At 43.2% G+C, this 26,617-nt stretch overlaps 1 protein-coding gene across 2 annotated transcripts in view; it reads left to right on the top strand.

Annotated features, from left to right (window-relative positions):
- DIAPH1 (diaphanous related formin 1) overlaps positions 1–26,617 on the top strand; it is a 676,165-nt gene that overhangs the window by 480,056 nt on the left and 169,492 nt on the right. For both annotated transcript variants that reach the window (XM_030213536.1, XM_030213537.1), the window contains one exon: positions 11,582–11,821. In XM_030213536.1, the coding sequence (XP_030069396.1) occupies positions 11,582–11,821 (240 nt within the window). The remainder of the gene's footprint in view (positions 1–11,581; positions 11,822–26,617) is intronic.

Below are 26,617 nucleotides of genomic sequence, written 5' to 3'. Positions count from 1 at the left end.
GCACATAGAGTGCCGACTTACCGGAGCCCTCATGACAGATACCCGAGGCAAGTAGTGCTCAAAGTTCTCAGATATAATCAAGTATCTGAGATAATGCAACAAGCAAAAATCAAAGGTCCTATAAAATATGAAGGATCGACCTTGCATTTCCTTCCAGACCTCAGCAAGAACACCATCAAGCAAAGAAAATCCCTCTTGGCCTTTCATCCCAAGCTGAAAGAGTTAAATGCTAGATTTGGCATTTTTTATCCTGCAAGTATGAGAGTCACGATCAATAACAAAACCAAGGATTTCACAGAAGCTGAAGATCTGGCCAATTTCCTGGATGAAATATCCCCAAGCAAGATTGATGCATCTTGATAAGTTGTTAATCAAGTTCAATCCTTCTCCCCTGCTTACATGTGAACAGAGTCAGAGCCGTTGGCCAGTTGATTTTCTCACACTTCAGATCAGTTTAAATGAATAGAGCTCCTGTTAACGATGTTTACAAGATTTACTTTTTCTTGGAGTCAGGTTTCAAACTAAATCTTTCACTTTGAGAGTAACACAAAGAAGCTGAATACCTGGCCAATTACCTGGATGAGTATCCTGACAAGTTGTTATCTAACAACTCTATCTCCGCTCTGCCTTCATTTATTTGTAGTTGGAATTGTCTACTATTCATCTCAGTTTAATGTTATACTATACCTAATAGAACAGCATTGCTGTTTAAATTTTCTTTGAGGTTGCTTACATGGTTCTTGGAAAAAAATTTACATATAATCACAACTCAGTGACGATATATTTGTAAGTCAAATGTATTTATCATAAGCTTAAAAGTTGTAATGTCAGGTTTATTGTTTATTTTAACTTAACGATCTAAGATGGCAGTGCAAGCAGGACTACGCAGTCCACAACATGGCGGCACTCTTCTTCTCTCTCTTCCCGCGCTATTCTTTGAAGAAGCATGAATTCATACAGATATTAACACATCTAAAGCGCTCACCAAAACCGAATAGTCTAGTGTTTATGTCCTTGCCAGTGAAGAATACACGCTATTAGGGACAGTTTTCTATGCTGCCAAAATCATATTTTCTGGTTGCTGTGTACATAATAGTATAACATTTTGCTACCACGCTGCTCTCTAGCACAGCTGCGCTTGTTAAACCTATCGCCATGATATCTGAAGAACTGAGACTGTACTACGCTTTATTTAAATGATCACAATACTAAACAAGCACATGCTATGTTTCTAATTAGATGAGAATAAGGTAATGCTGTATTAATATGCTATCTTTAATGTTTCACTTAAACCCTGTTAACAGAGTTTATGGTGTTATTTAGATCATAATTTTTTTTCTTTTTTTTTTTTTTGGTATTTATTCCCGCGCTATTGCTTAGGGTAGCATACTCATATTAATATTAACACAGATACAGTGCTCATTAAACCTGAATAACATGCGCTTGTGCTCATGCCAGAGAATATTACATGTTATTAGGAACAAGTGTTATGATGTCAAAATCACTTTCCTCTGATAGCAATGCTTATAATATTATAAATCTTTTCTAACGAGCTGTTTTCTAGCACTGCAGCGCCTATCAAATTCAACAATGTGTTATATGGAAAACTGGGACTACACTGTGTATTAAGATGTTTGCAATACAAAACAAACCTAGGACTCGTCTAAGATCAGATGTGATCTAGGTAATGCTATATTAGAATGTTATTTTTGCGGTTTAATTACACTTTGAGGACAGTGCTTGTGGTGTTATACAGTCAGCCATTAGGTGGCTTCTTTTTTTTTCCCGCGCTGCCATATTAGATCTAAAAATCACACTATTGCTATTATAATCACAGATCTCACCAAATTTAACAGCATGGGTAATGGAGTTTTCCCTCTCTCTGTGCTGAGTAAATGACATAGCGTGCAAACTTATCTGTGAATTGTTAAAATATAAGATTTTGCTAATTGTCAAAAACAATTACAACTTCAAAGACGTGGTTTAACTTTCTATTGCACTCTCTACATTGCTATTAAGCCTCAGAGAAAGAACTTTAATGTGACTAACTCAGATGATTTACAACGCAACAGCAAGTAGAAAACTATTATTTAACGATCCTTTTTCTGCTCTGTCTCCATATGAATGGAACTAGAATTGTTTGCTAATCATCTGAGCTAGATGTTATCTCTTACCAACTTGCCTTCTTGTTTAACATGACTCTTGCTGTTAAGATCACATACAGAGCTAATGACACTTTATCAATAAGACACAAATACAGTACTGATCAGCTATATGGTATTTTACTGCCTAATTCATCCTTAACAGCAGAGTAGGGCAGTCAAATTGGGGCAGGCTAGATTGTAGACCTATCTACAATCTCTGATATCAGATATGATTAAAAGACATATTTACTGCCAATATTACTATTTTACATATTAATATGCTCTTTTTCAAATGGTAGGAGTCTCATAGGTGTAACATTCTTTCTCTCACCTTAATATGTGCTTATCATCCTTTTTCATTACACTTGTGCTTATATTCTTGTTATTTTTGCACAAGATTAGCATCATTACATGTTCAGACTATTTTATCTCACAATTATCAAATATTGCTCGCTCTTTCTTTACAACTCAAGGAGTTTACATCAGACTAAGTCGTCGAGAATATTACATAAATAATTTCTATGGTAATTAAAATAATCTCTTTTAATGTAAAGGGTCTAAAAAATCCTATTAAGAAAAAAAAAATCCTGAACTATATCACCAAATTAAACGCTGATATAATTATGCTACAAGAAACCCACCTATCAGATACTGAAGCTAATAAGATTTCCATAAAAAATTTCCTTCCTCCTATCTTTTCATCAGCAATTGGGAACAAAAATGGTGTCATGACTTTAATAAAAAAAACATAAGGATTTAGTTATACTCTCCCATAAGAATGATAACATGGGCAGATGGACTAACATTAATATAAAAATATGCAACAAAATAATATCGTTAGTTAATATTTACGCACCAACTTTAGATTCACCTGAATTTTTTCTGTCTCTAGCAGATATGTTAGCAGCTGTAGTTGACACACCTTATATTATAGGGGGTGACTTTAATCTCATATTAAATTCCTCTATTGATAGAAAATCTAAATATAATTATAAACCACCCAAAGCAACACAAAATCTTCTTGATTTAATAACACAATTTAAACTTTGTGATATATGGAGAGTAACACACATGACAGAACAGGATTATACCTTTTATTCAAATCCCCATAATTCATACTCCAGGATAGATTACTTTTTAATATCGACATCTTTGATTCCTGACGTCCTTAAAACTGATATTGGTAATATTTTATTATCTGATCACGCACATATTACACTACAGCTCAACATAACCCAAACATCAATATATAATCCTCGATGGAAATTTAATTCCACACTGTTAACTAATCCTAGTTTTATAGAAAATATCTCTAATGTGATGTGTGAATATCTTAGCTTTAACTTGCCAAGTCATACCTCTTGGTATAATTTTTGGGATGCTTTTAAGGCGTTTATCAGAGAGAAAATAATAACATTTACAGCCTCTAAAAATAAAGAATTAAACAAAGAAATATTGGAATTAGAAAATACAATAAAATCTTTAGAACTAGCACATATAAGTGATACTAGCAATTTATTTACACTAGAAAAACTTAAAGCATCCAAACTCAAATATAATACTCTATTAGGAACTAAAGCTAGCAAGGATATTTTCAAAAACAATGCATTATATAACTATGAAGGCAATCAAGCTGGACATCTTCTAGCCAATTATTTGAAAGCCCGTAAAGAGAAAAACATCATCTCTTTAATCAAAGATGAGAACAATGTCCCCTTAACAAATAATATAAACATAGCAAATAGATTCCAATCTTTCTACAAAGATTTATATACCTCAGACATTGATGCTGAGTCATTAAATTACAATTTCTTAGAAAAATTAGATCATCCCACTGTTTCAGAAGAAGATAATGAGATGTTCTCAAAAAAGATCACAGTTAATGAGATTAATCTTGCTATTCAAAGCATGGCGATAAAAAAGGCACCTGGACCAGACGGATTACCGATTGAATTTTATGCAGCGTTCAAATCCATATTATCCCCAATTTTATGTGATTATTTCAACTACATGATAGAAACGGGTAACATCAAGGGCTCTTTCACTGAAGCCAATATTATAGTATTACTGAAACCTAATAAGGATCCCAGTTTAGTGCAAAATTATAGGCCATTATCTTTAATAAACTTAGATGCCAAAATATTTGCCAAAATTCTTGCAGAGAGAATACAACATTTTTTACCCAAACTGATTCACACAGATCAAACTGGTTTTATGAATGGGAGATCCTCTTCAGATAACACAAGAATTTTCTCTAATATATTAATACATGGTCAAGAAACCTCAGATCCTTTGGTTGCAATAGGACTTGATGCTGAAAAAGCTTTTGATCGTGTAGAATGGCCATATCTGTTCAAAGTACTGAAATGGTATGGTTTATCTGATGAATCAATTAATATAATAAAGGTCTTGTATACTTCCCCAACTACATATATTCAAATAAATGATGTAATCTCTAAACCTTTCACTCCAACAAGAGGCACTAGACAGGGTTGCCCATTGTCACCATTATTATTTAATTTAGCTCTAGAACCATTACTAACAGCTATTCGTCAACATCCCCTTATACACGGTGCTAAAATTGGTCAACAAAATATTAAATTAGCAGCATACGCGGACGATGTTCTATTATTCACTTCTCCTTCCTCAATACCTCACATCCTGTGTTTAATCTCTAAATTTGCTGAAATATCTGGTTATAAATTAAATACCACAAAAACTGAACTTCTGCCTACAAACTGTGTACATTTGAAACATGTTATTAAACAATATAATTTTCAATGTAATGAAAATCAAATTAAGTACCTGGGAGTTTTTTTCGGCCCCACTATTGAAGATACTATTAAATATAATTCTGATAATATAATTAAAGTCACTGAAACATTAACTCAAAAGTGGTCCCCTTTAAGGCTCAACTGGTGGGGTAGACTAGAAACTATAAAGATAATGATAGTGCCAAAAATTAATTACATTCTTAGTAATGCTCCCTGTATTACTGAATCCTTCAACATATAAGAAAATTGAAGCTAAACTAATACAATTTTTATGGAGTAATAAAACACCTAGAATTTCTGTTAAAAAATTGAAAGCTTGCTCACTAAAAGGTGGTGTCAATTTCCCTAGTTTCTATTAATACCACATATCCTTTCTTTTAAAACAAAACTCAGCTTATATGTATGATAAGGAACAACACATCACTTCACCATGGTTCCATATTGAACTACTAAAACAACCAGATACACCAACACATGTCTTTCCTTGGTCTCAACAGACTAAAATCTCTTCCAATGTTTTGTTTAAAACTCTTAAAACAGTTTTCAAAGAACTTGATTCAGTTCTTACACACCCCTTAACACATACCATATACATCCCAATTTGGAATAATCCAAAGTTCAAAATTAACAACTCTTTTATTAATTGGACTGTTTGGAAAAGAGCTGGCATTTGGTCCCTTAATGATGTCATAAAAGATCACTCTTGGCTTCCCTTTTCCCAATTATGTATAAAATTTGGCCTCACAAATTCTCAACACTATAAATGGATCCAACTCAAACATTGTGTAACTAATACATTAGATATAAGTAAATTAACTACTGAGTTCCCCACTTACTGGAAACTCTGCAAATCATTTATGTCTTCCAAAAAAGTTGCATCTACATGGTACAAAATACTTCAATTAGCTAAATTTAGCTCACCAACTAGTACCATGCAATCATGGGAACATGATCTAAACATCCAACTAAATGAAAAAGAATGGGAAAAATTCTGGTTCAAAACTACTCATACCACCAAATCAGCGTCCATTTCACAATCCATGTTCTGCGTAGCACACAGGGCCCTATGGACTCCAGCTAAACTCGCCAAAATGAATACGACAAAAACCAAAAATAATATGAATAAATGTTGGACATGTGAAAAGGATGTTGGAAATCTCAAACATATTATTTATTCTTGTTCATTTGTTCAAGATTATTGGAACTCTGTATGGAACACAATATCATCTACCTTGAATATTCAAGATGTTTTAACATATAACATAATCATATTTGGATCTCTAATGATACAATCACCACTAGACAAATATCAAGCACAATTATTAGACATAATGTTACAGCAAGCCTTAAGAACCCTTTTCTTTTGTTGGAAAGACCTTACCAAAGTAACGTATTTAACTTGGTGGAATTCTGTGTGTATATTAGCTAAATATGAATATGCTGCGGCTGAAAAATATAACTCACTTGTTAAATACAATAAAATATGGACTTCTTTACTAGATCAACTACATAATAACCTCTCTTAGAGTTGAATTTATGTATGATCATGACTTGTTATAGCAATAATTCTTGTATAATCTTAGTCTGAACATGTATGCTGATGCTTTGTTATTGTTAATCTGTTATGCTGGTTATTTGCTTTTATTTTAGCCATTTGTTATTGAGTACAAAACACAATAAAAATATTGGAACAAAAAAAAAGAATTGTACTTGAAATATATTGTAAATGTGATAAAAAAATAAATAAATAAAAGAATTGATAAGGCACATAGACCTTCTCACCTCCCTAAGTGTTTTGTTGGCATTGAGCTTTGAAAGCAACTGGGTTGCTGAGTTGACCACTGCACATGCTCAGAATTTTACACCAAGCCCTTGGTTGTGGGAGAACAGTTCCATCCTGATGCTGTGACATCACCTATTTCTGTTCCTCATCAATCCTGCTGTCTGTGGAAAGCATCTGTTACAAGTGAGCAACACTGCTAATTCTATTTTTCTATTTAAACTTAATCTGCCCTTTCAGTCTAGCAAGACTGTTGAACAATCAAGAATATTAAACTACAATTCCTAAATACCCTCAAACTACTCCTAATAATCTACTCCTTAACACTGATCCACTTAACACTAACCCACCCCACTTGCAGAAAACAACATCATTACCCATACTACACAATCATCACCAAACAATATATCACACCTCACCAAACTGATTACAACCTAAACAAAGGAAGAACACTTACATGCGAACAACCACAACAGAAGGGAAAGAAGGACCCAAATAAACTCACCTCAACAAAGAAACGACAACTAACAAAAGTCCACTTAACACCAAGTACAGAAGACCCATTCCACACAATCCAAGTGAGCTACGTCAGTGCCAGATCCGCTGTAAATAAAACAGCAATACTAACAGACTGGATCATATCAGAAAACCTCGACCTACTCTTGCTCACTGAAACTTGGATCCATGACCAAAAGGACACTATAATCCTAGACCTGTGCCCTCCAGGATACAAAATCACCCACTGGACAAGAAAAGAGGCAGAGGCATAGCACTAATCTATCGGTCCCACTTTACCACCGAAACCACTGCCGAGTCCGTAACACCTGAATTTGAAATTGCCTCAATCAGAACCCACAACAAAACCCTATGCAATCATTTGAATTGTGTCTTGTTTTACAGACCTCCAGGTAATTGGAACGAAGGCCAGACCAACTTCAAGGACTTCATTTCAAACACATGTGTAACCAACTCCAATACACTAGTACTAGGAGACATCAACCTTCACGTAGAAGACCCGAACACTATCAACGTACGAGAATGTAAGGAATGTCTACATTTATGCAATCTCAAATGGCCACAAATGCAAGCAACCCACGTCAAAGGGCACACACTTGATCTTATCTCACACAAACTCTCAACAGACCAGAACCTAACAATAACAAATACGAAATGGACAGAGACACCCTGGACCAACCACTACAAACTAAACTTATCCCTATATTGGCGGAGGAAGGATATACAACAAATACTAAAATACACATCCTACAGCACAAGAGGTCAAGTAGACACGAAAACATTCTTTCAACTAATATACGATAACGAATGGGCAACACAAAAAGACTCCATATACTACCTCATAGAATGGGACAAAAGATGCAAAAGCATACTAGATGAAATAGCGCCCTTACGAACAAGAACCCCACGCAAGCATAACTCGACACCATGGTTCAACGATGAACTGAAAAAGTTAAAAACACAAACCAGGAAACTCGAACGAGCATGGAATAAAACAAAAGATGAACATAAACTCAACACATGGAAACAAATACAAAGAGAATACACATACACAATAAGACAGGCCAAAAGATCATACTATAAAACCAAAATAGGGACAGATTACAAAGAAATGAAGAAATTATACCAACTCGTGAACAAACTCCTAGACACCAACTTGGTCACTACCACGAATGCAGACATCACATCTGCAGATAAACTTGCGAAGTACTTCTATGAAAAAATTGTAAACCTACACAACACGCTACCTCAGAACAACACCGACATTGAAAACTTACTTAATGAATTGGACCCAACCATTGGAGAATACCCGGCAGATCGGATCTGGTTAAACTTCTCCCTCCTTACCGTCGAAACAGTTACCCAGGCGATTAGTAGATTTTCCAACACTCACTGTAAACTAGATACCTGTCCCAGCTACCTAATGAAATCTGCTCCTGACCACTTCATAGCAGACCTCACATCCCACCTAAATTACATGCTTCAGCAATGCCTCTTCCCTAAGGAAAATGGCAATATCCTACTCACCCCAATACCAAAAGATACCAAGAAAAAAACAAATGAAATCACTAACTAACGTCCAGTAGCATCTATCCCGTTGGTAGTCAAACTGATGGAAATCATGGTAACCAAACAACTTACAGATTACATAAACAAATTCTCAATATTACACGAATCACAGTCAGGCTTTCACCCCCTCCACAGCACGGAAACAGTATTACTCACTCTTCTAGCCAAATTCAAGCAGGAAATAGCAACAGGCAAAAACATCCTTCTCCTCCAATTCGACATGTCTAGTGCATTCGACATGGTAAACCATAATATATTAATAAGATTACTAGATAAGTTCGGGATTGGTGGAAACATACTTAACTGGATCAAGGGCTTCCTAACCACAAGAACATATCAAGGGCTTCCTAACCACAAGAACATATCAAGCAAAATCAAATTAAAACATATCACCGTGGAAAGCAGACTGTGGAGTACTGCAAGGATCGCCGCTATCACCGATCCTATTCAACTTAATGATGACCCCACTTGCCAAGTCCTTATCCATTCATATATGCAGACGATGTCACAATATACATTCCTTACAAAACCAAACTGACAGAAATCACCAACGAAATCAAGCTCGGCCTGAACATCATGGATTCATGGGCAAATGCATTTCAACTAAAACTCAATAAAGAAAATACTCATTGTCTCATCCTCTCATCCCAACACAGCGCGGACATCCCCACAAGTATCAACACCCCAGATCACACCCTTCCTATCTCAGACAGCTTGAAAATCCTCGGCGTTGCAATGGACCGTAACTTAACACTAGAGAGCCAAGTGGCATCCACAACAAAGAAAATGTTCCACTCAACGTGGAAATTCAAACGCTTGAAGCAATTCTTCCCGAGGGAGACATGTCGCAACCTGATACAATCAGTGGTACTAAGCCACTTAGATTACTGCAATGGAATTTATGCGGGATGTAAAGAACAAACCTTAAAGAAACTTCAGACCACTCAAAACACGGCAGCTAGGCTTATATTTGGTAAAATGCGATTTGAAAGCACAAAACCCCTCTGCGAAAAACTACACTGGCTCCCAATCAAAGAACGCATCGCCTTCAAAATCCGCACCCTGGTTCACAAAATCATCTATGGAGAAGCCCCGAGTTACATGACAGACTTGATCGACTTACCAATTAGAAATACATCCAAATCAACACGATCTTATCTAAATCTGCACTACCCAAACTGCAAAGGACTTAAATACAAAAAAACGTATGCATCTAGTTTTTCCTACAAAAGCACACAACTGTGGAATGCATTACCAAAAGCCTTGAAAACGACGTACGACCACCTAAACTTCCGGAAATCACTAAAACCCAACCTGTTTAAAAAGGCATACCCTACCGATCCAACTTAAATGCCTAATCTCTGCAACACAACCAAACTAAAGCACATAGTAGACATAACACAGTTCTTCAGTTCTCCGATTCCGAACTTGATCTTACCACAACATCACCCTGTATTTGTTCACACCGGAGCCTGCAAAGGCCTCTCTGGTACTATGTAAGCCACATTGAGCCTACAAATAGGTGGGAAAATGTGGGATACAAATGTAAAAAAAAAAAAGCAGGGCAATTTTCAAACTACTCACATTGCTCCAGTTTCAGTTGGTATATTTTACTTATAACCTGCTCCAGTTTTCAAAGTCTGCATGTACCTGACTTTGAAAATTGACTAGAGATAAAGTACTCAGAATTTGAATTTTAGGTGAGATTACTCTCCTTTCCAGATCAAAGCTCATGTGAATTGCATACAGGTACAGAAAGTATTACCCAAGCGAACTTAGAATCTAAGCTTTTTGTTACTGAGGGAACACAGGATTAGGTGACTTGTCCCAGCCACAAGGAATATGTGGTAGGATTTGAACCCAGGCTTTCCTGGTTTTCAGGCCTCTGCTTTAATCACTAAGATGCTTCTCCATACCAGTTTTCTGTGTGGATACTTTTCTTAAGCAAAACTGCTTAATTTTGAAAATCCGAAACTATACATATAGAAGGCAGTTCTATAATAGGGCACACATTAAGATCCTATCCTATACTATAATGAAATGTAGGCACCGACATTCCATTATAGAATACTAGCATAACATTATGCCTAACATTACAGCACAAGAGTGGAGGAGTGGCCTAGTGGTTAGAGCACCAGTCTTGCAATCCAGAGGTGGCCGGTTCAAATCCCGCTGCTGCTCCTTGTGATCTTGGGCAAGTCACTTAACCCTCCATTGCCTTAGGTACAAACTTAGATAGTGAGCCCTCCTGGGACACTGTACCTGAATGTAACTCACCTTGAGCTACTACTGAAAAAGGTGAGAGCAAAATCTAAATAAATAAAATAAATAATTACTTAGACATCCATAGAGCTGGCATAAATAAAAGCCTAAATATGGCAGCTACCTACATAACTTAAGAGCATTGTGAGTGATATGTATTGGGTTTTATAAAGGGATTTGTATTTTGTATTGGAGCACTTTAGTAGTGTAATGCTTTTTTGATTAGCATTTTAAGAGTGGATAGTGGTTTAAGTAGGCATATTCATTAGGGGTATCCTGAAAACCTGACTTATTTGTGACACTAGAGACCTGAATCCCTGCATCCCTGATTTGCGTATAGGACCAGTATCACTACTAGAGCTCTATATAAAAATAATTTCAGACTAACTCTAACTTTGCTCACCTTTAGTAATATGGTTTTCTGAATGAGATAAATAGATTATGGTAGCTTTGATAGGGGAATGATATGGTATTTAAGTGGAGGCTGCAGAAAACATTTCACGGTTCTCCATTTCATATTTATACATGTTTCTTAGATCAGCACCATCCCTCGCCTTCGTCCACGACTGAATGCCATCCTCTTTAAACTGCTGTTCAATGAACAAGTGGAGAACATTAAACCAGACATTGTGTCTGTGACAGCAGCCTGTGAGGAGGTGCGCAAAAGCGAGAGTTTTGCTGGTCTACTCGAAATCATACTGCTGGTTGGAAACTTTATGAATGCAGGTTCCAGGAATGCTGAGGCTTTTGGCTTCAACATCAGCTTTCTCTGCAAGGTAGAAACCTTAGTAATTTGCTACTTGATGAAACAGTTTTGAAGATACCATTTGCATGAGTTTTTTAAAAAGTAATTTGTGAAAAAATACAGAATAGTAGGGATGCGTATAGCCAAATGTTTTTCATTTTGTTTTTAGAAAGTTGGGCATTTTAATTAATTTTCATAGCTTTTCAAAATTTTATTTCACACATTGTTTAATAAAAATTTAGCACACATTAGAAATTTTAATGCATTCAAATCAGTTGTTAAAGTGCATTAAATCAAATTTACACATTCTAAATGTTTTTAATTCACACTTATAGTTCAATAATTTTTTATTATTGGAAAACCTCAAAGCCACATTTCCATTAGGCTATGAACAGTTTACATAGCAAACCCAAGACATTGTAGCATCTGGGTCATTGTATTACATTGGCTAGCTAATAGCTCCCAAAGTTCTCTGCTGTTAATTCACACTTGAATAAGGAATATGCTTGATAAGGAAATGACAAGGTTAACATGTTCTTATATTATACCCTTTAAGAACAGGTATGTGAAGATTTAGATAATGTCTAGATGAATTACCACAATTTATACCTGCAAAATATGTATTTATATATATATATATATATATATATATATATGTATTTCTCCGAGGACAAGCAGGCTGCTTGTTCTCACTGATGGGTGACGTCCACGGCAGCCCCTCCAATCGGAAACTTCACTAGCAAAAGCCTTTGCTAGCCCTCGCGCGCCGATGCGCACCGCGCATGCGCGGCCGTCTTCCCGCCCGAAACCGGCTCGTGCCGGCCAGTCTTCTTTTGTCCGCGCTCGGTACGGTCGTGTTTCGCCGTTCGTGCCCCGGAAAGTTGACCTCGCTCGTCTTTTTTGACTCGTTTCTTCTGAAAGTTTGAGAAGTGTTTCGGGAAGACACTTTTTGGTTTTCTCTTCCCGTATTTCGAGCTTTTCGCCCCGGTAAGTTTTCTTTCGTCGTCGGGGTAGGCCTTAGTTAGGCCTCGGTCGAAATTTCTTCTCCCTATTTTTGTGGTGCCAATTTTCGCCATTTCGAGTTTTGATCTCGCCGGCGTGATTTTTCCGCCCATGACATCGAAGCCTTCCAGCGGCTTCAAGAAGTGCACCCAGTGCGCCCGGGTAATCTCGCTCACTGACAGGCACGCGTCGTGTCTTCAGTGTCTGGGGGCTGGGCACCGCCCTCAGGCCTGTAGTCTGTGTTCCCTTTTACAAAAGCGGACTCAGGTAGCGAGGTTAGCCCAGTGGAACATTTTGTTCTTGGGCTCTTCGTCGGCATCGGCACCGGGGGTATCGAGTGCATCGACGTCTTCAGCGTCCAGACCTTCATCCTCGGCCGCCAGTGCATCAAGTGTATCGAGGCATCGACCCTCTGCATCGGCGCTGAGACATCGGACGACTGTATCGACATCAGTGGTACCGGGACCTCGTCTGCTGATATCGTCGGACGGTGGTGCGTCGTCTGGAGTGCAGGTGAGGGCTGTCCATTCCCCTGCTGGTGGCGGTGAGCCTTCGAGTGGGTCTCCCCCTACCCTGAGGGCTCCTGCGGTACAGCCCCCCCGAGACCGACCCTCTTCGGTCTCGGCCCCGAGGAAGAGACGGTTGGATTCTACGTTCTCCTCGTCGGTGCCGGGAAGCGCCGGTGACGTGCTTCGCTCCAAAAAATCGAAGAAGCATCGACACCGGTCCCCTTCCCGTGTCGGCACCGAGAGCTCTGGGTCGCCGAGGGAGTCGGCACCCAGCAGGCATCGGCACCGAGAGGACCGCTCACCCTCTGTCCAAGAGGTGTCGATGCGCTCCACTCTGGACAGCCCGGAACAGCCTCCACGCCCGGAACAGACTCTGACATCGACGCCTGCATCGACCTCCATGCCTTTTTCTGCAGCTGCTCTGAACGAGAGCCTCCAGGCCGTTCTCCCAGAGATCCTGGGAGAGCTGTTGCGCCCTACCCCTCTGGTACCGGGGGTGCTTGCGCCTCCGGTACCGTCGAGCGTGGCGCCGGCTGGTCCATCGCCCGGGGTGAGGTCTCCGGCGTCGGTGCCGCGTGCGGTACCGACTGTGGTCGCCTCCCAGGAAGGCTCCCCGACTACGTCGGCGGAGGGAGCTTCGCCGGTGCGGGCGAGGGAGTCTACCTCTCGACGCTCCCACCGTGGCCGTGGTTCCACGGAGTCGAGCCGGGCACGGTTGCAGACACAGGTTCGTGAACTTGTGTCTGACACCGAGGGTGAGGCCTCGTGGGAAGAAGAGGAAGACATCAGATATTTCTCTGACGAGGAGTCTGAGGGTCTTCCTTCTGATCCCACTCCCTCTCCTGAAAGACAGCTTTCTCCTCCCGAGAGTCTGTCTTTCGCTTCCTTTGTCCGGGAGATGTCTACGGCCATCCCCTTCCCGGTGGTTGTGGAGGACGAGCCCAGGGCTGAAATTTTTGAGCTCCTGGACTATCCTTCTCCAGCTAAGGAAGCGTCCACAGTACCCATGCATCATGTCCTAAAAAAGACATTGCTAACGAACTGGACCAAGCCTTTAACTAACTCCCACATTCCCAAGAAGATTGAGTCCCAGTACCGGATCTATGGGGACCCAGAGCTGATGCGCACTCAGTTGCCTCACGACTCTGGAGTTGTGGATTTGGCCCTAAAGAAGGCCAAGAGTTCTAGGGAGCATGCTTCGGCGCCCCCGGGCAAGGACTCTAGAACCTTGGACTCCTTTGGGAGGAAGGCCTACCATTCTTCTATGCTCGTGGCCAAAATTCAGTCCTACCAGCTCTACACGAGCATACACATGCGGAACAATGTGCGGCAGTTGGCGGGCTTGGTGGATGCGCTCCCCCCTGAGCAAGCCAAGCCTTTTCAGGAGGTGGTCAGGCAGCTGAAGGCGTGCAGAAAATTCCTGGCCAGAGGGGTGTATGACACCTTTGATGTTGCGTCCAGGGCCGCTGCTCAAGGTGTGGTGATGCGCAGACTCTCATGGCTGCGTGCCTCCGACCTGGAGAATAGAATCCAGCAGCGGATTGCGGACTCACCTTGCCGTGTGGATAATATTTTTGGAGAGAAAGTCGAACAGGTGGTAGAGCAGCTCCACCAGCGGGACACCGCATTCGACAAGTTCTCCCGCCGGCAGCCTTCAGCCTCTACCTCTACAGGTAGAAGATTTTTTGGGGGAAGGAAGACTGTTCCCTACTCTTCTGGTAAGCGTAGGTACAATCCTCCTTCTCGACAGCCTGCGGCCCAGGCTAAGCCCCAGCGCGCTCGCTCTCGTCAGCAGCGTGCGCCTCAGCAAGGCCCCTCGGCTCCCCAGCAAAAGCAAGGGGCGAGCTTTTGACTGGCTCCAGCAGAGCATAGCCGACATCCAAGTGTCAGTGCCGGGCGACCTGCCAGTCAGAGGGAGGTTGAAAGCTTTTCACCAAAGGTGGCCTCTCATAACCTCCGATCAGTGGGTTCTTCAAATAGTCCGGCAAGGATACACCCTCAATTTGGCCTCAAAACCTCCAAATTGTCCACCGGGAGCTCAGTCTTACAGCTTCCAGCACAAGCAGGTACTTGCAGAGGAACTCTCCGCCCTTCTCAGCGCCAATGCGGTCGAGCCCGTGCCATCCGGGCAGGAAGGGCTGGGATTCTATTCCAGGTACTTCCTTGTGGAAAAGAAAACAGGGGGGATGCGTCCCATCCTAGACCTAAGGGCCCTGAACAAATATCTGGTCAAAGAAAAGTTCAGGATGCTTTCCCTGGGCACCCTTCTTCCCATGATTCAGGAAAACGATTGGCTATGCTCTCTGGACTTGAAGGATGCCTACACACATATCCCGATACTGCCAGCTCACAGACAGTATCTGCGATTTCAGCTGGGCACACGTCACTTCCAGTACTGTGTGCTACCCTTTGGGCTCGCCTCTGCGCCCAGGGTGTTCACAAAGTGCTTGGCTGTAGTAGCAGCGGCACTTCGCAGGCTGGGGGTGCATGTGTTCCCATATCTCGACGATTGGCTGGTGAAGAACACATCCGAGGCAGAAGCCCTGCAGTCCATGCAGATGACTATTCGCCTCCTGGAACTACTGGGGTTTGTGATAAATTACCCGAAGTCCCATCTTCTCCCAGTGCAGAAACTCGAATTCATAGGAGCTCTGCTGGATTCTTGGACGGCTCGTGCCTATCTCCCAGAGGCGAGAGCCAACAACTTGTTGTCCCTCGTCTCGAGGGTGCGAGTGTCACAGCAGATCACAGCTCGGCATATGTTGAGATTGCTGGGCCACATGGTCTCCACAGTTCATGTGACTCCCATGGCCCGCCTTCACATGAGATCTGCCCAATGGACCCTAGCTTCCCAGTGGTTTCAGGCTGCTGGGGATCTAGAAGACGTGATCCACCTGTCCACGAGTTTTCTCAAATCCCTGTATTGGTGGACGATTTGGTCCAATTTGACTCTGGGACGTCCTTTCCAAATTCCTCAGCCACAAAAAGTGCTGACCACGGATGCGTCTCTCCTGGGATGGGGAGCTCATGTCGATGGGCTTCACACCCAAGGAAGCTGGTCCCTCCATGAACGCGATCTACAGATCAATCTTCTGGAGCTACGAGCGATCTGGAACGCTCTGAAGGCTTTCAGAGATCGGCTGTCCCACCAAATTATCCAAATTCAGACAGACAACCAGGTTGCCATGTATTACGTCAACAAGCAGGGGGGCACCGTATCTCACCCCCTGTGTCAGGAAGCCGTCAGCATGTGGCTCTGGGCTCGCCGTCACGGCATGGTGCTCCAAGCCACATATCTGGCAGGCGTAAACAACAGTCTGGCCGACAGGTTGAGCAGGATTATGCAACCTCACGAGTGGTCGCTCAATTCCCGTGTAGTGCGACAGATCTTCCAGGTGTGGGGCACCCCCTTGGTAGACCTCTTCGCATCTCGAGCCAACCACAAAGTCCCTCAGTTCTGTTCCAGGCTTCAGGCCCACGGCAGACTGGCATCGGATGCCTTCCTCCTGGATTGGGGTGAGGGTCTGCTGTATGCTTATCCTCCCATACCTCTGGTGGGGAAGACTTTGTTGAAACTCAAGCAAGACCGAGGCAACATGATTCTGATTGCTCCTTTTTGGCCGTTTCAGATCTGGTTCCCTCTTCTTCTGGAGTTGTCCTCCGAAGAACCGTGGAGATTGGAGTGTTTTCCGACCCTCATCACGCAGGACGAAGGGGCGCTTCTGCATCCCAACCTCCAGTCCCTGGCTCTCACGGCCTGGATGTTGAGAGCGTAGACTTTGCCTCTTTGGGTCTGTCAGAGGGGGTCTCCCGCATCTTGCTTGCTTCCAGGAAAGATTCCACTAAGAGGAGTTACTTCTTTCTATGGAGGAGGTTTGCCGTCTGGTGTGACAGCAAGGCCCTAGATCCTCGCTCTTGACCCTGCTTGAATACCTTCTGCACTTGTCTGAGTCTGGTCTCAAGACCAACTCTGTAAGGGTTCACAGTGCAATCAGTGCATACCATTACCGTGTGGAAGGTAAGCCGATTTCAGGACAGCCTTTAGTTGTTCGCTTCATGAGAGGTTTGCTTTTGTCAAAGCCCCCTGTCAAGCCTCCTACAGTGTCATGGGATCTCAATGTCGTTCTCACCCAGCTGATGAAACCTCCTTTTGAGCCACTGAATTCCTGCCATCTGAAGTACTTGACCTGGAAGGTCATTTTCTTGGTGGCAGTTACTTCAGCTCGTAGAGTCAGTGAGCTTCAGGCCCTGGTAGCCCAGGCCCCTTACACCAAATTTCATCATAACAGAGTAGTCCTCCGCACTCACCCTAAGTTCTTGCCAAAGGTTGTGTCGGAGTTCCATCTGAACCAGTCAATTGTCTTGCCAACATTCTTTCCCCGTCCTCATTCCTGCCCTGCTGAACGTCAGCTGCACACATTGGACTGCAAGAGAGCATTGGCCTTCTATCTGGAGCGGACACAGCCCAACAGACAGTCCGCCCAATTGTTTGTTTCTTTTGATCCCAACAGGAGGGGAGTGGCTGTGGGAAAACGCACCATATCCAGTTGGCTAGCAGATTGCATTTCCTTCACTTACGCCCAGGCTGGGCTGGCTCTTGAGGGTCATGTCACGGCTCATAATGTTAGAGCCATGGCAGCGTCGGTAGCCCACTTGAAGTCAGCCACTATTGAAGAGATTTGCAAAGCTGCGACGTGGTCATCTGTCCACACATTCACATCTCATTACTGCCTGCAGCAGGATACCCGACGTGACAGTCGGTTAGGGCAGTCAGTGCTTCAGAATCTGTTCGGGGTTTAGGATCCAACTCCACCCCCCTAGGCCCATGTTTTATTCTGTTCCAGGCTACACTCTCAGTTAGTTGGTAAATTTTTTAGGTCAATCTCAGTTATGTCCTCGCCGTTGCGAGGCCCAATTGACCATGGTTGTTGTTTTGAGTGAGCCTGGGGGCTAGGGATACCCCATCAGTGAGAACAAGCAGCCTGCTTGTCCTCGGAGAAAGCGAATGCTACATACCTGTAGAAGGTATTCTGTGAGGACAGCAGGCTGATTGTTCTCACAAACCCGCCTGCCTCCCCTTTGGAGTTGTGTCTTCCCTAGTCTTTGTCTTGCTACATATGTGACTGGCCGGCACGAGCCGGTTTCGGGCGGGAAGACGGCCGCGCATGCGCGGTGCGCATCGGCGCGCGAGGGCTAGCAAAGGCTTTTGCTAGTGAAGTTTCCGATTGGAGGGGCTGCCGTGGACGTCACCCATCAGTGAGAACAATCAGCCTGCTGTCCTCGGAGAATACCTTTTACAGGTATGTAACATTCGCTATATATATATATATATATATATATATATATATATATATATACACACACACACACACACACACACCCTAAGAGCTTGACCTTGAAACAAAAGAAATACTAATGTATATAATTTAAAAATAGTCCTTGCTTCTATCTGTAACCAATGAAGTCTAATAAACAGTGGTGGTGATCTATCAAATTTATGTGTGAAACACAATTGCACTGCTGTATTCTGAAGTTTGTAATTTTATGTGTAAAGCCACTTGACAACCTATGTATAAGATATATTATAATAATCGAACTGTGATAAAATAAGGGATTGTACCACCAATCTAAATTGATTAAATTCCAAACAGTGACAGATGTGATTCAATTTTCTCAATTGCCCCAAAACTCTGTTAACAATTATTGTACATGTTGTTCAAATGTTAATGCATTATCCAGTATTACACTACGATTTTTAGTTGGGCCTCCAATACATAGTGAATTTCTTCTATTAACCTAGAAGTTGATATGGAATTATGTAGGGTACCCAGCTCCATGAACTCTGTTTTCTTCCTATTCGGTTTCAAATAATGGAAAAATACCCAGTCTAGACAGTAGGGAGATCTCAAAAATGAAGCATACAAGAGTCTGAATTCATACAGCGGAAAGGCCTCGAGAAGCCCCTGGCAAATAAGCAAAGCTCAAGGGGCTGGACTTCTTCATCATTGGCCAGAAAACCTCTGTGGCGAATCTAAATACTCCACTTGATATAACAAGATTCACATCGGATTTTACTTAACTTAATCAGGTATTATATCGTATGGGTTCTTCGTACGCCTTGACCACGACCAACGATGTCCGCCGTTTCGTGGACCTGCCTCAGGGTTCAGTGGTCCGCGTATGTTTCGGTAATATTATCTGCATAAATAAAACATTGAATACCCATAGTGGATAATAATTTGCCTAATGTGGAAAGTAGGTGATCCTTGAAGGATTCCACAGGTAACATTCCAGGAATTAGAGACATTACCAGCCATTTTTACCCTATATGTTCTATGCAACAGTAAACTGTTAAATTTAGCTCCACACTTCCAGTGATGATAAAGTTATTCAGAATATTCATTAACACATCATGGTTGACTAAATCAAAAGCACTGGAAAGAAGAATTGCATAACTAATACCTGGTTTATGAGGACCAATCAATGTTGTGTTTTATGATGCCAATGTTCCTATTGTCATTTCCATGTTATATCCTTTTTTGAACCCAGACTATGAAAAATGCAAAATGTCAAAGAATTCTAAATGTTCTGTCAGTTGCTTTGTAAACCAAACCCTCTATGACCTTTATCAGAAAGGGAATGGAAACAACTGGTCTGTAATTCGTGACGCTTATTTTCAAACCTGGATTTTTTGTAATTGATAAGATAATATTGCCTAATGATCTTGGCAGTTCACCTGCACAAAACAGGTCCACCTACTGTTGGACCAAATGAATTATAAATTCTTCAGAAGGTTCGTTCATCAAGTAGGTTGGACAATTGTCTAGTAGACAATGAGATGTAGTACACTTTCTTACTATCGCTGAAATAAGGAATAAGCCCAGGGACCACCAGGCCCACAATGCACCTGACCTAATACAGGACTCACAGGAAGTGAAGGGGGAGGGGCAGGATTGGGAGATGGCTTTTAATCAGGGAGATGAGGAGCAACTGGGGGAACCCTGGGAGGAGGAAGAAGAAATGGAATGGGATAAAAAGGAGGCTATAGAGGAGGTTGAGGAGGAGAGTATGGAGGTGGCTGCATTCATGCAAATTGCTGGTACCAAGGTGAGAGGTTTCCTGGCTGCTGTATTTCCTAAACTGTCGTCTAGAATTGGAAAGACAGAATTGATGCAGCTGGGAAGAAACCTGTGGCAGCAGGTAACTCAAAAGGCTAAGAATATGGGAAGTTAAATACTGTGTGTTGTAAGAAACTGGTGATTAACAAGATAATTAGTGGCTACCTGAAAAGAGAAAGTGATGTTAAAAGACTGAACTATAACCAGCAAGCTAGTGGATATAACCCTGTGTGACATTGTGAATGGGAACAAATGTCAAGGAACCTGAGATAATGTAGTATGATGTGCTGTTAAAGTTGCTACAAACGAACTGGTATAAATAAATGAGAAATCTTTATTATAAGAATGTTATAGTCCCTGTCAGTTTATTTGGTGATCACTGAAGTACAAGTCAAAGGAACAGTGAATCCAGAAGGTCCTGGCTGTGGGAGAAAGGCGAACAGGTGTTGACCGGTGTCTAAAGAGATAGAAGCTGGCGTTGAAGCATATCTGATAAGCAGGGTTGACCTAGGCTGAAGAGTGGAAGGGAGACCTGCTGACATAAGTGGTGGCAGTGGTGGGATCTTCATGAAGTCCCGCTGGCAAAGTCTGAACTCTCTGAGCTCTGGTAAGCATATACCAAACTCGGGGAGGGATTGTGAGTAAGATGAAAGGGGGTTACCCTTTCGGCTGAAAAGTTGGGAAAGAGCAGCACGTGGGTCTTGTCTTCTGTGTTTTTCAGGTCCCTTACTGACAGAGGCGATGGATTCTAAGGAATTGATGGCGTTTATGGCGCACCAGTTCCAGAAGCAGCAGGAAATGGCACAGAAGTTTCTGGAGGACTCCTTGGCAGCGTCCTGAGCGCAGCAACACCCCTTTTTTGACTTGGTGCAGGAAATGTTGCAGGCATACACCCAGGAGAGGAGGCCCAGGGACGGAGGAAGCTGAGCATAGTGCACCCCGGGTACTGGGGGAACCAGGGACAGTAAATTGGCTGCCCTGGGGTAAGCTTGCCCCAAGAGATGACATTGAGGACTATTTGGGAACCTTCGAGAGAGTGGCTGTGGCAGCTGGCTGGCCTCAGGAACAATGGACTGTTCGTCTGGCTCCAGCCTTGTCAGGGGAGGTTGCGGACTATGCGCGGTTAAAAGGTGCCATTCTGGACCGTTACGGGTGAGTAAACATACCTATCGTAGGAGGTTCTGGAGCTGGAGATGGACAGAGGGGGACACTCAGAGAGCCCTGGCACAGAAGTTAATGGACCTGGCGACAAAGTGGCTGGAGCCGGACAAGATGTCAGTGTTGCAAGTTATGAAAGAGCTGATCTTTGAACAATTTTGGACGCTTTACCTGAAGTAATAAAAATAGACCTAATAAAGAGAGGGTGTGATACATTGGAGGCGGTGATAAAGGGGATGGAGTGTTACCTAGAGTCTCAGTGCTCGGGAGGGAGCAAAGAGTTTGGCCAAGAGTTGAAAAGTAAACCCCTTAGAGGTTTCCAGAGACATAAAGAAGATGGGAGCGGTGAAGTACGACAATGTTACCGGTGTGGGCAGCAGGGGCATCTACGAAGGGACTGCCGGGCTAAGTTTGGGTTGACCTCATGCTCTACCCCGCTTCCTGAGCCCCGCTTCAATCAGTGGGTGGAGTTTGGGTGAGTCCCGGTGGAAGGGCTTCTGGATTCGGGAGCAGACCAAACTATGTGTTTGCAATCCCTATGGGACCGAATTGGGGAAAAGATAAAAGGAGGAGATAGGCTAGTCTCAATACATGGGGCCACTTCACGATATCCAATGCGCCTACTAGAAATTAAGGACCCGACTAGTATTCAAGAAATATGGGTGGCTGTACTTCCGCGGCTTCGCCAATACTTAATTCTGGGAAGGGACAGGGTTCCTTTTGCCCAATATTTGAGGAGTAAGGAAGGCTGGGTTACCACCAGAGCACAGGAAAAGCAGGCAGAAGGATCAATTAAGATCTTGCCCCATGTTTTCCCGTTCCGTCTGGCTCTTTTTGGGGTTCCGGGAAAAAACAAGAAAAGGGTCCTGTCAAAAAAAGAGGGCCCAGTTACAGAAGAGGGAGGATTTAAATAGGCAGGAGGAGTTCCCGGAGGATACGTCTGGGGTACTAGAGAAGTTCCCTCATTTCGCTAGGGAGCAGGAGATGGATGATACCCTTAGATATGCCTGGGAGCGAGCAGGGCAGGAGGAGGAAAATACTTTTCCTCGCTTTATAGTGGATAAAGGATTGTTGTTTCGGGTGACCCTCTTAGGGCCAGAGCATAAAGTTCAAAAGCAATTGGTCATTCCCCGAGGGGTTCGGGAGCTGGTTATGAGGTTGGCCCATGATCACCCTTTGGGGGGTCACAGAATACCCTTACACAGATGTTATATCGCTTTTACTGGCCGGGGGTGTATAAGGATGTGGAGCAGTTTTGTAACTCATGTGCTCAATGCCAAAAGGTGTCCGAACATAGCCTGGATCGAGCCCCCCTGTGTTCCCTTCCTCGGATAGGAACCCCTATAGCTCGTTTGGCTATGGACATGATTGGCCCGATAATAAAATCTAGGAGGGGTTTTTCCTAAATCTTAGTGGTAGTAGATATGGCCACTCGGAATCCCTGGGCGGTGCCCCTCTGGAACACCTTAGCCAGAGAGATCGCTTCTCATCTGATCCGTATATTTTGCGAAGTGGGGTTCCCGAAGGAAGTGCTGACAGGGGAACAAACTTCCTGTCACGAACACTAGCGCAGGTATGGGAGGCCTTCGGGATCCATCACCTTCGGACAGCTGCATATCCTCCTCAGACCAGTGGTCTTGTTGAGCGATTCAATAAGACTCTGAAAATGATGTTAAGACGGGATTTGGGTTCTCACCATGAGGAGTGGGACTTACTGCTTCCATTTGCCCTTTATGTTTATCGGGAAAGTATTCAGGCCTCCTTGGGTGTTTCCCCATTCGAGTTCATGTATGGGCGAGCACCCCAGGGGGTGCTGGATATACTAAGGGGGAACAATGGGTACCGTCAGAGGAGCATGATACGGGAGTATCTGACTACCTGGGAGATTTAAGAAGGTGTTTACATAGATTGAGGGAGTGTGCCCAACAGAAACTGGAGAAAAAGCAGGTTGCTCAGAAATCCTATTATGATAGGAGAAGCACAGAAAGGGGGTTCCTAGTAGGGGATAGAGTGCTGATACTGGTGTCAGATTCCCCCCACAAGTTCACTAGTCGCTGAAAAGGGCCAGCTACTGTAGAAAAGAAACTGGGACCTGTGACCTACGCAGTGCGAAGTGAACAGGGGAAGCTGCAGACTTATCATGTTAATGTCTTTAAGCCTTGGCAAGAGAGGAAGGGACTGTGGGGACAGGAAGTCAAGTAGCTGGAAGATGATTTGGGGCCTCAAATTACAGAGATTTTTCAGATCAGTGAGCCTCAGATCACGTGCACTCTTGATGATCAACAAAGAAGGAAGATGCAGGACCTTCAGGCAGGCTTTCAGGATGTACTGACCCCGTGTCCCGGGGAGACTCACCTGATTAGACATGATATACTGTCAGAGCCTGGTAAGGTGGTGAAACAGAGTGCCTACCGGCTCTCGCCTCCCAAAAGACAGGAGGTTATCTGTCGGGTTAAGGAGATACTAGAATTTAGTGTTGTTGAGGAGTCGTTTAGCCCTTGGTCGAGTCCGGTGGTACTCGTTCCGAAGGCAGATGGGACTTGGCGGTTCTGTATTGACTTCCGGCAGGTCAATGTTCTGTCGGTCCCCGACGCTTATCCTATGCCATGGATTGATGAGCTGCTGGACTGGTTAGGATCTGCCAAGTACCTATCGACACTGCACCTTACCAAGGGCTATTGGCAGATTCCCCTGACAGTGGAGGCTCAGACCAAAACGGCCTTTTCTACTCCTCTGGGCTTATACCAGTTTAAGAGGATGCCGTTTGGGCTTAATTCTGCGGCTGCTTCCTGCCAATGACTCTTGAATAAGATCTTGCGGCCACATCAAGAATACACGGCAGCATATCTGGATGATATAGTGATTCGCAGTGAGGACTGGCTTACAAATATACGGAGGGTTCAGTCAGTGCTTCAAGCCTTTAGGCAGGCGGGGCTCACATTGAATCCCCAAAAATGTTACTTTGGGCAGCAGAAGTTGAAATACCTAGGGTACATGGTGGGGAATGGGCAAAAAACTCCCCTTCTAGATAAGGTTGAGATTCGGGAGTTTCCATGTCCGGTCAATAAGAAAGGGTTGAGGAAATTCTTGGGAATAGTTGGGTACTACCGTAGATTCATTCCTCACTTTACCTCTCTTGCAACTCCTCTGACCGACCGACTAAAGAACACTGCTCCTAATGCTCTCCAATGGGACATGGAGGGTAGGGCTGCTTTTGATAGGTTGAGAGTATCCCTATGCCAGGAACCACTGCTGAGGGCGGTAGATTTTGCCAAACCATTTGTGTTGCAAGTAGATGCTTCAGGGGTGGGTTTGGGGGCAGTTTTGTCTCAGGTACACGAGGGACAGGAGCACCCCCTTATGTACCTGAGTAAGAAACTGCTGCCCCATGAAAGACACTATTCTACAATCGAATGAGAGTGTCTGGCCGTTAAGTGGGCCATCCAGATGTGCTACTTTTATCTGGATGGACGGTCTTTCACTTTGGTAACCAATCATACTCTCCTAAAATGGTTGGGGCACATGAAGAATAGTAACGCTAGACTTACACGGTGGTATATAGCCTTGCAGCCCTACCGATTCCGGGTGGAACACAGAGCGGGGAAATTGCTGGGGAATGCGTACACTTTATCTCGGATTGCTAGTGAGGTAGAGGAGGACACTAGCAATCACTTTAGTATGGGGGTATGTGACAGGTTACTGAGTAGACGGCCTCAAAGAAAGCGAGAGCAGCCCCGAAGGGAGATAAAGAGGCATTCACAAATCTCTTATAGAGGAGGAGTGCGCCCTCCGATGGCCAAGAGATTTATTGGAATAAGGAATAAGCCCAGGGACCTCCAGGCCCACAATGCACCTGACCTAATACAGGACTCACAGGAAGTGAAGGAGGAGGGGCAGGATTGGGAGATGGCTTCTAATCAGGGAGATGAGGAGCAGCTGGGGGAACCCTGGGAGGAGGAAGAAGAAATGGAATGGGATTTCTCCTTCCTGGGCAGTCAACTCTGGAATGCTCTCCCCAGATCTATCTGATCAATTTGTGACTACCTACCCTTCCGGAAAGCACTAAAAACCCATTTATTCAAGCAAGCCTATCCAAACGATCCAGATTAATCTTATGAACCATCTACCTAACACATACCCCCATGGTAACAACATTGACCCAGAATTCATCTCCTACCTTACTCCCCTCTCCATTGCCTTTTTCTACCTACTCATTTCGTCTATTATTCTGGTATAATTAACTTTTAACCACTCTAACAATATTCATTTTACTATGTAAGCCACGTTGAATCTGCTTTGAGTGGGAAAGTGTGGGATACAAATGTAATAATAAATAAATAAATAAAAAGGAGGCTATAGAGGAGGGTGAGGAGGAGAGTATGGAGGTGGCTGCATTCACGCAAACTGCTGGTACCAAGGTGAGAGGTTTCCTGGCTGCTGTGTTTCCTAAACTGTCTAGAATTGGAAAGACAGAATTGATGCAGCTGGGAAAAAACCTGTGGCAGCAGGTGTAACTCAAAAGGTTAAGAATATGGGAAGTTAAATACCGTGTGTTGTAAGAAACTGGTGATTAACAAGATAATTAGTGGCTACCTGAAAAGAGAAAGTGATGTTAAAACACTGAACTATAAGCAGCAAGCTAGTGGATATACCCATATGTGACGTGAATGGGAACAAATGTCAAGGAACCTGAAATAATGCAATATGCTGTGCTGTTAAAGTTGCTACAAATGAACTGGTACAAATAAATGAGAAACCTTTATTATAAGAATGTTGTAGTCCCTGTCAGTTTATTTGGTGATCACTGAAGTACAAGTCAAAGGAACAGTGAATCCAGAAGTTCCTGTCTGTGGGAGAAAGGCGAACAGGTGTTGACCAGTGTCTAAGGAGATAGCTGGCGTTGAAGCATATCTGCTAAGCAGGGTCGACCTAGGCTGAAGAGTGGAAGGGAGACCTGCTGACACATGGTGAAAACTCCTGCAAATTCTGTCAGTCGGAATGGCTGAGTCTTGTACTACTGAATGGGAGTAATAATGGATG

The sequence above is a fragment of the Microcaecilia unicolor genome, chromosome 8, assembly GCF_901765095.1.
Source record: "Microcaecilia unicolor chromosome 8, aMicUni1.1, whole genome shotgun sequence".
In the NCBI taxonomy this organism is placed as follows: domain Eukaryota; kingdom Metazoa; phylum Chordata; class Amphibia; order Gymnophiona; family Siphonopidae; genus Microcaecilia; species Microcaecilia unicolor.
Note: the sequence above shows the minus strand (reverse complement) of the source record. Positions and strands in the feature narration are given on the sequence as shown.